The 13,793-nt window shown below is 40.1% G+C and overlaps 1 protein-coding gene across 1 annotated transcript in view; it reads right to left on the bottom strand.

Annotated features, from left to right (window-relative positions):
* LOC126416200 (uncharacterized) overlaps positions 1–13,172 on the bottom strand; it is a 117,394-nt gene extending 104,222 nt beyond the window's left edge. Inside the window, exon 1 of the mRNA XM_050083827.1 lies at positions 13,158–13,172. Within this exon, the coding sequence (XP_049939784.1) occupies positions 13,158–13,172 (15 nt within the window). The remainder of the gene's footprint in view (positions 1–13,157) is intronic.
* Between the last annotated feature and the right edge of the window lie 621 nt (positions 13,173–13,793).

Here is a 13,793-nt window from a genome sequence, read left to right as displayed (position 1 = left end):
GTATAAAAGAGATCGGAGGATCGGGATTTTTTAAATTATATCAGAAACGCATCAGTAATGACGTACAAAAATTAAATGATCATGCTGATGGTGGGGTATTTGACTGTGATACTATACTTGCAGGAAAGGTTCTACAACAACACCGCACTCACCTTGCGGAAGCAGAAAGAATAGTAACGGCAGTATAAGATTGGCAACAAACTCAATACCGATTTGAAGAAAACTATTCAACAAATACGTAATGAAATAGGTGTAGGAACATTGGATTCAAGTAAACTGTTTGTTGTCACTAACAAAAAGACAACTGGTAAAACAGTAAGTAAGCAAAACAACAGAAAAAAATGGTTCAAATGGCTCTGAGCACTATGGGACTTAACATCTGTGGTCATCAGTCCCCTAGAACTTAGTACTACTTAAACCTAACTAACCTAAGGACATCACACACATCCATGCCCGAGGCAGGATTCGAGTTGCGATCGTAGCGGTCACGCGGTTCCAGACTGAAGCGCCTAGAACCGCACGGCCACACCGGTCGGCTGCAAAACAACAGTTCTTCAGTTAGTATCACAATAATGTAAACGAAGAGGGTATGGGGCATATGGGCAATAATCAGTACCTTATGTGTAGCAAGGAAACTATCCATACGGGACACCGTTTACTACACCGCATACACATAATACATCTTGACAGACGAAGCCTATTAAAACACAGGCAGTTCCAGGTATTTTCTACGGAAACAAAGAAGGTACAAACAGCAGTATTCGTTACATTTTTTCGAGATGTTCTAACGCGTAGCTGGAATGAACAGCAAAAGATTCGTTACGTAGTAGGATATACACAAGGGAACACCTTTCTACGAACTGCGGGCAAAGCTGAGCGTTATGAAACCTATGATCACTTTGAACAGAATTTTCTTTCGTAGTTTTGGTCACCTGGAGTACAGCGACGAATCAAACGAGAAGTTTTTGACCCAGAATCATTTAATAATAAACACGCTGCACTAAGAAAATATTTTGAAAAACGTCTACATCAGACTCGTTATTGAAATAAACCTATGTCACACCTAGGTACTCTTAAAATTTTATAGGGTAGACTACCTGCACACACTAAAGAGAAGTTAGTCACTACATCAGTAAGTGATTCAGAGTCTTTTCTATCCGCAGTTGATGCCATTGACCTCATTTATGGGGAAAGACGTATGCAAACAAGATACTCAGTTATTTTCTTGGTTTTCATAATAGTACTTCGGCAGGTCAAAGCAATAATACTGACATCAGCAGGATGGCAACAGCCAATAACATTAGATAACAGTCCAGAGAGCCGTAACTCTAAAGCAAATGGAAACGCACAAAAACTCTAACATACAAGGTTAAGGTAATAACCGAAGTAGACAGAACTGGTATCGTGCTTCTTCTACCGGAAATCTAAACAATAGCAATGGTTATCACGGAAATTTAAATGGTCGCGCGAACGCTGTCTCAATTAAGAATACTAGATGAGGGGAACCAGTTTTTCTGCTAGACTGCCAGATTCTGGATTTAGGGTAGTGCATTCAGAGTGCATTCAGAAACTTTTTTTTTTTTAGGTATGATGAGGGACACGTCTTGAGAGAGGAGTTCTGTTCCGACGAGACAAGGAAGGACGAAGAGGAAGTGGTACAAGTAATAATATCGCGAATATAGACATAACACAAGTACATATAATTCTAGATACAGGTGGGTCTGCAAACGTTTTATCCAAGAGTTTGTTTGATGCGATAGCAAAGGACATGCATGTACCCACTTTCCCTACACAGAACTGCAAAATATTATCAGTCATAGGAAACAAGACACAAAATGTCTAACTGCAAGCATGCATTCCTACAGTATTACCTTAGATAATACTAAGATCAAATACAATTTGGTATCTCTAAGTGCGGGAATTTTTAAATCAAAAGGTTACTGAACGATGAATCGGTCGCGATGGACCAAATGATTAAACCTTACATTACTGGCACCCAAGGTCACTAGACCTGACTGTATGTGATAATTTCGGGGTTTATAAAAGGCTTTGTTTATGTGCCTCCGTTACCAACAACAACTGATTGATCTGAGACATCGCATAACAGCAGCTGTGGAAGCTGCATCTCAAGACATACTCGCTGCAGTGTGGGAACAATTTGAATACTGCATTGATATATGCCGTGCATCTCAAGGGGAGCATATTGAACACCTATGAAATGGTATGAGTTTCCCTTTCATCAAAAACCAAAATTCATTGTATATGTTTATTAGTTTCAGAAATATAGACATGCCAAATCGGATGATTCTTTTTGATACACCTTGTATATTGTGCTCTAGGAATGGTGTTTTCCAGGCCATAGTGCTGCGGTGGTTTAATAGTTAGCATTTCTGCCTAGTAAGCACGAAGACCCTGTTTCGAGTCCCCGCCGCGGCACAAATTTGAATTCATTTCTTCAGCTTCCAACATTATCGTAGACAGTTTAAGGAAACAGTTTAAGGAAAACCTCGACGTAGCTACTGGTAAACGCTGCTTGCAAGTTGGTTAAGAGATTTTGACAGTTAATTTTGTTACAAGAAAGGAAAATCGTACCCGAAATAGCAATTGGAGGATAGTAGAGAACTATCTAAGACCATATTAACTGACAATCTGACATGTTTTACAAATACTAAATGGGAAACCTTTCTCAAAGAACAACAACTGAAACATTTTGGTAGCAAGTCCAGTTGAATGTATATTTAAAGAGTTTAATCGCTTTATTAGTACTTACATATCAAACAAGCAAACGAAATGGGTAGAGTGCACTACATTCTGTCAACACGCCAGTTAATAATTTATCACACTCATCTGCAAGATTTACACCTATCGAACTAACGTTAGGGAAAAATGAAATGGACGAGTGGTCAGAACCTTTGTCACGTATACCAGTAGACGAACTTTCACTTAAGACATAAGACAAGCTGCAGTTATTCTGAGTGAACAAGCACGGAAATGGGAGACCAAGTGTAACAAGATTTTAGGCCGGACTTGCACCTTCCAGATAGGTGATAAGGTGTTATGAACACATCCAAAATCTAGAAGAGTTAGAAAGACAAACAAAAAATGGGAAATATTACATTCGGGACCTTTCCTGATAACGGAAATTCCACATCCAGGATGCTATTAATTAGTATATCCCAAATCTGGAAATATCGAAGGACTATATGCGCACAAAGATATGAAGACGTTTGTTTGTTGAACAAGTAAACACAGGAGACCTGGGATAAAAGGGAGAAGAATGTAAATATGTAAATAGTTAGTAATAAGGCACGTGGATAAAGATCCATTTTGCATCATTGCTAGGAAACATACCTGAAAATTAGGTATGTAGTACATAACTTTGCTATGACCTTATATTATTTGGAGGCGAGTGCTAAGTAAAGGACGTATATATCGAGAACAGAGAACAGGACTATCACTACAATGTTATAGTATGATGAGAGTTAGAAATATCGATGCACATAAATTGTGTGGCACGGTTTAGGATATGATACGCCGAATGCCGTTCGGAACAGCAGAATATGTACAATATATTTGTAAAGCTACAAGATATATGCAAGTACACATCAATACAACCATACACAACAACAGTCTACGAATATGCTATGTACAGCGCAACACTTATAAACTAACTACATCTAGGTATTTATAATACGTGCACTAAGTCTAAGTTAACAACTACGCTAAAAGTAAGGTATTCGTAAATACTACACTTACAATTATAATCTGCTATAAGATACAATATATATTTAAAAAACTAGTGAGAAAAGAATCTGGCATAATACTACTCTCTGTACGGGGATACTACTAGGAGAATAAGCTGTATAGATTGTTAAATGTATCAGATAGCAAAGTTACGCAACTGCCAGAAGTTAACTGAAATACTAGTAATTCGAACGGATACAAATATACATACATTATTTTGTGGCATATATTCTTTATCTAGGAACCCTTTGTGTGAGTGATTATGGATGTATGAACGGCTGTTTGACCTGCTTGAAACCAGACTAACTAGTTAATTAAGTTTTTTTTTTATGAAGATGATGGAAATGATGCTTTGCACGTTCCACTTTCCGTGAAGGGAGTGTATCATAAAGGCAGAGATACTGGTGAGGAGCCCTGCTTGTAATACAGTTACAAGTATTTTGTGTGAAAGTGTTTTACGAATGGGAAAATAATGATTAGAGGACCCTAGTGTATCGGTATATTCACCTGGCAAAGGAAAAAAAAAAATATGACTGCTAGTAGAAGCAGAAAGAATTTTTACTTTCGCCTTGAAGGAACACAAAACGCTGTGCCAGTTACGAATTTACTCTAAACTTTGGCAACCTCCACGTATGCACAAATGCGAGTGCCCCAGAATACATGAATGTTATACAACCTTAACACAAGAAGTTATAAGATAAAGCGAATATGCGCAACTGTCTTAATTTGTCTTCGCTAAATTTTCGGAAAACACTGAACACACCGACCGTTAGATGAATCAGTAGTACTTCGGACAATATTCTAGACGAATCGGTGCATAAGGCGGGAAATCATTAATTGAGGGAGGAAAATACTCTTTCCATGTAAGAGCTCGTCCTGTGCGTATTAATAGTGATATTGCCGCCCTTTCTTTGACAAAGAAATATGATCAAATATTCATCAAATTTCTTTTACGGAGATCTTTGACGTGGCACTAAAAAGGGGCATTATACTGTTATCCTATTTTTTTGTCAAAGTTCAAGATGGTAGAAAACAGCTTATTATTATGCGCTGCAGTTGCTTGTACCACTACTGGTTATGTGTGCATTAAGAAGAGAAACGGCGGAGAAAAGGAAACGTACTTGGGTAAAACCACGGGTTTTACGGCTAGATAATAAAAGCATTCAGAAAAATTTGTTTCGAGAGGTGCAAGTGGATGACGCAAGTCTTATACAAAATACTTACAAATGGCTGAAAGCGCATTTCAGTACTTGCTCAGTAAAGTGACTCTTCATATTACAAACAGACTACCAGCCCCGGATCTTCGATACTTCCGAACCGGGGCAAAAACTTGATAGTTCCCCACCCCCAGCCCCAGCCCCCATCCCTCCTCCTCCTCGAACGTTGGAGACAATACGTCAAAAATTAAAAGATATCGTTTTTCAAAAATTTGTTTATTTTGTAGCGCACAGCTTTCTATCGCACGTCACTGCATTTCGCTCTGTGGAATTCAAACGTGTATATTTTTTTTAATGGAAGTCATCAAACGTATATTCAGGGCAGTGGAAATTAAAATGTCCTGCGGTGCCTCTCATGCTCCCAGTCGGCCGGTTTGACATCCTACCCTCCTTTAAAAAACTATCAATTAATTACAGAGCCTCCACCAGTTTGAACAGTCCCCTGCTGACATGCAAGATCCACAGATTCATGAGATTGAGTCGTGCAATTATCAAGCATAGTAAGTGGTCCTTCGAATCCGAAAGCCCGTATCGATGATGTTTCGTTGAATGGTTCGCACGCTGGCACTTGTTAATGACCCAGCACTCAAATCTGCAACAATTTGCGGAAGGGTTGCACTTCTGTCACGTTGAACGATTCTCTTCAGTCGTCGTTCGTCCCGTTTCTTGCAGGTCCTTTTTCCGGTCGCAGCGATGTCGGAGATCTGATGTTTTACTGGATTCCTGATATTCACGGTACACTCGTGACATCGTCGTACGGGAAAATCCCCACTTCATCACTACCTCGGAGATGCTGTGTCCCATCGCTCGTGCGCCGACTGTAACACCGCGTTCAGACTCTCACAAATCTTGGTAACCTGCCATTGTAGCAGCAGTAAACGATCTAACAACTGCGCCAGATACTTGTCTTATATGGCCGTCGCCGACCGCAGCGCCATATACTCCCTGTTTACATGTGTCTGTATTTCAATACGCCTGCCTATACAGTTTCTACATCTACGTGATTACTCTGCTAATCACAATAAAGTGCCTGGCAGAGGGTTCAATGAACCACCTTCAAGCTGTCTCTCTGCCGTTCTACTCACGAACGCCACGCGGGAAAAACGAACACTTAAATTTTTCTGTGCGAGCCCTGATTTCTCTTATTTTATCGTGATGATCATTTCTCCCTATGTAGGAGGGTGCGAATAGAATGTTTTCACAATCGGAGGAGAAAACTGGTGATTGAAATTTCATGAGAAGATCCCGTCGCAACGAAAAACGCCTTTGTTTTAATGATAGCCACTCCAATTCACGTATCATGTCTGTGACACTATCTCCCCTATTTCGTGATAATACAAAACGAACTGCCTTTCTTTGTACTTTTTCGATGTCATCCGTCAGTCCCACCTGATGCAGATACCACACCGCACAGCAATACTCCAGAATAGGGCGGACAAGTGTCATGTAAGCAGTTTCTTTAGTTGCACCTTCTAAGTGTTCTGCCAATGAATCGCAGTCTCTGGTTTGCTCTACCTACAATATTATCTATGTGATCGTTCCAATTTAGGGTATTTGTAATTGTAATCTCTAAGTATTTAGCTGAATTTACAGCCTTCAGATTTGTGTGACTTATCGCGTAATCGAAATTTAGCTGATTTCTTTTAGTACTCGTGTGAAATACTTGACACTTTCCTTTATTCAGGGTCAATTGCCACTTTTCGCACCATACAGATACCTTATCTAAATCATTTTGCAAGTCGTTTTGATCACCTGATGACTTTACAAGACGGTAAATGACAGCATCTTTGGCGCTTTAGTGTAGAAGCCCTTTGTGTCTATGAGAACGTTCACATCTGAGGTATCTTCCTCAGATGTGTCATAACACTCGTTAATTTATACAACTCGCTGTACAATTGCAGTCAGTGTGGAATAATTGAAGAGGCAACGGGAAAAATGATGGATGTCACATTTTTATTGAAAATGAGTTTGAAGTGGCAACGTGTGACTGAAGACATGTAGAATGCACATGCATCGCTATACGGCAAGAACAATGATAGTCGTCTTGTAGCAATGATCTGAAAATTAGGTATGAGCGGAAACAGTGCTAGGTGTCAGTATTGGCGTAGGAAAAAAATGATGACTGTCATTCCCCATGTTTCCGGATCTGTTTCTTTTATCCTGTATTCCTTGCGAACTCTGTTGGCAAACCTACTTTTATTGTTCTTAGTCTTATTATTAAGTGGATGTTGTTTACTTGCAGGACGATAATATGGAATGTGTGGAAGATGACGTAGATGACATTCAAATTATATATAACACAGAATTTTTTTAAGAAAAGAGAAAGCTACGGCAGAATGTTCAGGGTAATGAAGACTGCATTCATCATCTCACGAGGTCGCTTCATGCTGTAAGTGTAAGAGATTAAAATGTTTCGAATGTGTGTCTGCTGAACAGAGGTCACGAATTCTTACAGAATTTAATCTAATGAGAAGTTATGATAAGCAGAATTCCTACTTACTTGGACTGATGTCTATAAACTCAATAAAACAGCGTAGGCCTAGACAAGGTTTGGGCTGTATGAGGTTCCTTGGTAATGCGTATTCAATAAAGTGCATGTCTCAGATGGTCAAAACACGACCGAGATATCTGTGTTAAACTTTTATTGCTATTCATAATATCACGTCGTGAAGAGTACAGGCTTAGCAAACATCAGGAAGGATTCTAGGTGCAGCACCGAAAGATATGCGTGGGAAATATGATCATTTACGTAGCGAGAAAGGTCCTGAGGAGTCTGAAGCAGTTAAACAGCACACTGCATCTTTCAGATGTAGTCCAAGTTATTACAGCAAGAGTGTAAGTAAAAAATTGTGCCTCGTCGCAGAGCTAAATGTTAGAAAAATGTATCAGATGTACAAAGAAGAAGGGTTCCCTGACGTATCTTATTGCTATTACAGAAACGTATTCTTTTCACAGTTCAACATAAGATATGGTTTTCCTAGATGCGATACCTACGGGACGTATGACAAATTGCAAGCAGAAACACAAATTATTAACAAAAGACTGATGAACAGTGCAAATGAAGCACAACTGAAACTTCAGAGAGGACAAATGCAGTTGAAGACAAAATGATGTACACAAGACGAAAGCAGAAGAATTCTACAGAAGAAAGAAAGCCGCAAAAATTAAGAGTATGAAACAGAAAGATAATGAAGGTATTGTCACGGATTTTCAGTAAAATCTCAACATGCCAAACATTTCCACCAATGACTTGCTTTAGAAGCGCCAGTTCTGTTTGTATTTGTTTAACATTCATGTTGTGTCTAATAGTAACTCTTTTCTACTGCTATGATGAGACCATTGGATTAAAAGGAACTGATGAAGTTGCATCTGTGTTGCATCACTTTATTTTCAAGCTGGCACCAATGTTAACCATCTGGACATGTTCTGTGATGCATGCGGTGGGCAGAATAAAAATTTTACTGTTATCAGATTCTTACATAATTTTGTCGAGACTGAACTCAGTTACAGTAACGTTTCCTGTTAGTGGTCACTCTTGTATAGAGCGCGACCGTAATATGGTCTTCATTAACAAGAACAAGTGTCCTTTTGCCATTCAGCCTGTGAAGAAGCTTTTGTTACAACAAAAGATGGGACCTCTTGTTCAGTTCTGAAGGTATTGCAACAGTGCATGCGAGAGTTCATCTACGAGTATAAAGCAACCTCTCCGTGGCCCACGTCCCCATGAAGCTGAGGATAGAGCCAGGGAGCTAAATTCTGGAGAATTCTTCCTTCCGGATTATTTGTACAAAGGTAAGATGGTTACTTTCATTTCAAACTCTTAAAATAAAACAAAATATCTGGGATCGTGGTTTTAGTATCAATCGTTCATTACAAGAAATCAACTTGTGCAGTTATGAAGAAACTACGCTCTGCTGCAGATGTCATCCATCCCACTCGCACTTGAAAAGTGTAGGGACCTCCAACACTTGATGCAGTTTCGCTGCCCTGAAGCAAGGGATTTCTACGTGAAACTGCCATTTGGTGGGACAAAAAAGTAAAGAGCAAGTGTTAGAAAGAAGCAAAGTATTCGGTCCAGCAGTGAGAACTGAAGACATAACCGTAAATGTATTACTTCAATGTAACATACCTGACTTTCATCGTTGTTTCCAACAATAATGTGTACTAACAATTGAAAATTGGACGTAATGACCATAATATTCAAATAAAAATTTGAAATGTATTAACAATGTGAGACAATAAAGTACTCTATTACTGCACATAATTTCACACTACATACCCAAGCGTCGATCACAAAGCGTTTCAACATTTATATTGCTTCTCCTTAAAAATTGATTCCAAATGACATACATCATTTTTCTCGTTGTCTCTTCGTCTCTTCAGCTTATCAGACAGCCATGTATCAATAAGGCGCACACTGAGATGCTTATAAGGAAATTATCCTATGATTCGAATTCAATATGAACGTTTATTGGTCCTGATTTTATGCTTTCATTTTGCTTCTAGCATTCAGTCACAATGATGAGCAGTAATTATTTAAATTGCTGTGTGCTGAGCATACATCCTAATTCATCGCTTCGCATTTATGTCACACAGTAGACCAATATTATTGTGCCAGTCAAGCTGCTGGTTATCGTGTGGGTAAAATTCAGAATTCAAGTAAACTCTAGCATTGGTTAGTTTACAAAGGTCAAATATGCTGGAACTCTTTCACATTTAATCTCCCGTCAGAGTGTAGTGCCAGAATAATGAATTCATGTGTTTCTAATTGAACTAAATTTCCAACGCTCCTTGTCTGTTACAGAAAGATAGGGCATTGTACACATCAATTTCTCCAAAACTTCGAACTAGAATCAGTTCTTCTGATGATGTGTCTGCTATCATCAAAGTACCCCATAAACATTTTGAGCAGAATATACACACTAAAACGATTACTCATCAATCTGTCTATGAACCATCATGCACTTTGTAAACCATTCAACCCCAAAGCTGATACAGAAACATGTTTTGAGGGTCGATATGATTTCAACATTCCTTGTGCTGCCCATCTCAGTACTGTTCAGTTCGTGTCTTATTTCTTGAAACAGAAAGGTGAACGAGTTATGTGTAAGTCACGATGCCGTTGCAGCGTTTCCATCTTTCTTCATAACATCAGTTCGATGTGTAGAAAATCCTTGCTCCAAATTGTTAAATCACCTTGGTGTCGAATGAGAATCCTTATCTCATCAGTATTATTAAATATCGCCAAACAAAAGATTTGTGGGAGAAATAATTCTGATGATTGATTCGCACATCATATTGAAGTGGGGCTATCATATCAAGTGACATCATTATGCAGTTTCAGTCCTATCAGTTTAAGGAACTTGTAATTCTGTGTTATCACGTTGTGTTTCTGCTGCAAATTAATGTACTGACAGTTGCATACTTTGGATTTATACCTTACACACATGCAGCTTCAAGTGAAGACATTACGATTTACTTTCCTTCAAAATCTACGAAATGCCCATCCTGGTCCACACTATTCAACTCAAGATGCTCTAATATCTGAGTAGTCACTGGGAGATATATTGGACTGCTTGGCACCTAAATGAGTTTTAGTTCTTCGTTCCTCTGTAGAGAATAATCCGTTTATTGTATGAATGAAGCTACCGTTGCGATATTACGCTCAACAAGAATCATCGTAACTGGTAGTAAAAGCACTAGTTGATCTGCCTCACATATTTTATCAGTATTACTCTCCAAAACTTGACTGAGAAACTCAGTAACGGTCCTAGCGAACCATCTTACCTAAAGTCTGTTGTTTGTTTTGTCCTTTTTATTTCCAGTTTAAACGTATTAAAGATTGCGCTTAAATCATACCCTTTTACAGATCGTTTTATAAATGCATTTAAATAGCCAGTACTCTTATGCACCACTGGGTATTTCTACAAATTTACCACTTTCTGGATGTCGTTTATTGCTTCTCTTGATGATATTAGGAATGCTGTTGTATGTTTCCAGTCCCCTTGCTCGGATGAATCGGTGGAAGTGACTTCGGCATAATACTGACGATTGTTCTTTTAAAGTTACAGTGTACATCATCGCATCTAACCCTCAACTGATGTTGTGATGTGCATGCTGCTTGTTTTTATGTACTCATCATGGGAAACTTGAGGCAGATATTTCAAATGGTTCAAATGGCTCTGAGCACTATGGGACTTAACATCTATGGTAATCAGTCCCCTAGAACTTAGAACTACTTAAACCTAACTAACCTAAGGACATCACACAACACCCAGTCATCACGAGGCAGAGAAGATCCCTGACCCCGCCGGGAATCGAACCCGGGAACCCGGGCGCGGGAAGCGAGAACGCTACCGCACGACCACGAGCTGCGGACGCAGATATTTCAACAGAGGAAGGAACTGAAGTCTTGGTAGCATCGAAAAATGTAGAATTTGCGGTTGTTGGTGTAGTAATGGCATAATTCTTCAGGCAGGCCTGATCACCATGTGAGGCAAAGTATAATCAGTAGACGTTACTCCAGTTTTTTAACATATGCAAACCAGTCGTTACAGATCCTTCAGTAACACCGAAATTTACAGTCTCACATTTTTTAGATTTCCACATCGTACCTGACATTGTGTTCCACTTAAGCATACGACGAAATACTGAAATGCGGAATTTTTCACGAATGTAAACAGGTCTGTATTTCTAAGTAGTTTGTTGGGCAATATAACTGGGAGGTTTTCTTATAAATAGTCCAATTCCTTTCTTATGTGAGTTTATATCTCGTTAGCAACAGCTTCCATCTTTCTGCTATGCCTTTTCGCCTCCTGTAGTCGCTTCCCAGCATTTTGCTCTGCGCTATCACTTCCTCTCCATTCTTGACCTGTTCCGGGGCTCTGAAGTGGTTAACACCGACGGCGCAATGGCTGATGGTCACGTAGGCTTCGCATATGTTCATGGAGGACATATTGAGCAGCACTCCTTGGCAGTTGGCAGCAGTGTTTTCACTGCAGAACTGGCGGCCATATCTCGTACTCTTGAGTACATCCGCTCTTGCCCTGGCGAGTCATTTCTCCTGTGTACTGACTCACTGAGCAGCCTTCAAGCTATCGACCAGTGCTACCCTCGCCACCCTCTGGTAGCGTCCATTCAGGAGTCCATCTATGCCCTGGAACAGTCCCGCCGATCCGTGGTGTTTGTGTGGACCCCAGGACACGTCGGAATCCCCAGCAACGAATTTGCCTACAGGCTGGCCAAACAGGCGACGTGGAAACCTCTTCTTGAGATAGGCATCTCCGAAGCTGACCTGCGTTCTGTCTTACAACGCAGGGTTTTCCGGCTACGGGAGACGCAATGGCATAACAGAACGCACAACAAACTGCGTGTCATTAAGGTGACTATGAATGTGTGGAAGTCTTCCATGCAGGCCTCTCGTAGGGAATCAGTTGTCCTCTGCCGGCTCCGCATTGGCCATACGTGGCTGTCACATGGTTACCTACTCCGTCGCGAGGACCCACCTCAGTGTCGCTGTGGCTCCCAAATGAAAGTCGTCCGCCTGTTGCTGGACTGCCCACTTTCAGCAGCTCTGCGGCAGACTTTTAACTTTCCCAGCACCCTGCCTTCGGTGTTGGGCGACAATGCCTCCACAGCAGCTTTATTTTTACGTTTTATCCGTGAGAGTGGGTTTTATACTTCTGTGTAGGTTTTAGCGCATGTCCTTTGACCTCTGTGTCTTCCACCCTAGTGTTTTTAGGGTGGAGGTTTTAATGTGTTGCAGAGTGGATGGCTTTCTCTTTTTATTTTCGTGGTTGGCCAGCCACTGTAATCTGCTTTCATGTTTTACTCTCTTCTGTTTCTATCATCTTTCTGATGTTTCCTTGTCCTCTTTTGTCCCTTTTAGTGTTCGTTGCCTTCCCTTCGTTCTTGTGGCTTTTCTTTTCTTTCCGTTTTGTGTTATATGTTTCGTCCGTTTTATTCTCAAACTTGTGGCATTGTTTTATTAGGAACAAGGGACCGATGACATAGATTGGTCCCTTCTCCCGCCTTTAAACCAACCTCTGCATTTTATGTATCCTTCTCTCTTCGGGCTATGGTTGCTGCCCCTACAACTAAATAGCCAATAGCTGAAAGTCCCACGAGTGCTACAATTAGGAAAGGGAAATTCCACCAGATGTATGTATTGGTAGAACTTTAGGCATTTAAACTCACCTTCTTCGTACTCATTTCTGCTTCTGGTAACTTTTAGCCTTTTACACCGTTGATTTAATGGAATTTTTTAAACGTCATACAAGTTTTTACTTGTGCTTCTTTAGTGTGCTATAAGCTGCATTAATAACTTCCTTGAAATTTATCCCAGCATCCAGTTTAGGTTTTGCACACATTCCTTTATCAGTTGCAAATGCTGTGATATGCTGCCCTCTGCCTATGTCCTTCCTCCTACAATTCGGTTTATGGTGTGACGTTCCGTTAATTCTTTATTTGCAGCATATGCTAAATCAAGTTCCTTATGGACCTCTTTCGACAGATTAATCGCCATAGCGCCATGAACTAGATGATTTTTCAGCTTTATTTCAGTTCCACTGTAGTTATGTCGAGGGATGCGCAATGCAGCTGATAAGTTACCGAGAATACTGCCCATCTCCGATGCACTTCCATGCACAATATTACATTATTGCAGTGTTTGAGGCTTGTATATTCCGCTATATACCAAATCACGAGCATCTTCCCAACAGTTATGCAGTGATGGTAAGCCGAGCCATTTAACTAAAGCCTTGCTTGTTTGATGTCTTATGGTATATTCTACGAGAAACATATCTGGTTCAGGCTTTTCTGTATTTATTCTGC

This window comes from Schistocerca serialis, chromosome 1 (genome assembly GCF_023864345.2).
Source record: "Schistocerca serialis cubense isolate TAMUIC-IGC-003099 chromosome 1, iqSchSeri2.2, whole genome shotgun sequence".
NCBI classification, from domain to species: domain Eukaryota; kingdom Metazoa; phylum Arthropoda; class Insecta; order Orthoptera; family Acrididae; genus Schistocerca; species Schistocerca serialis.
Note: the sequence above shows the minus strand (reverse complement) of the source record. Positions and strands in the feature narration are given on the sequence as shown.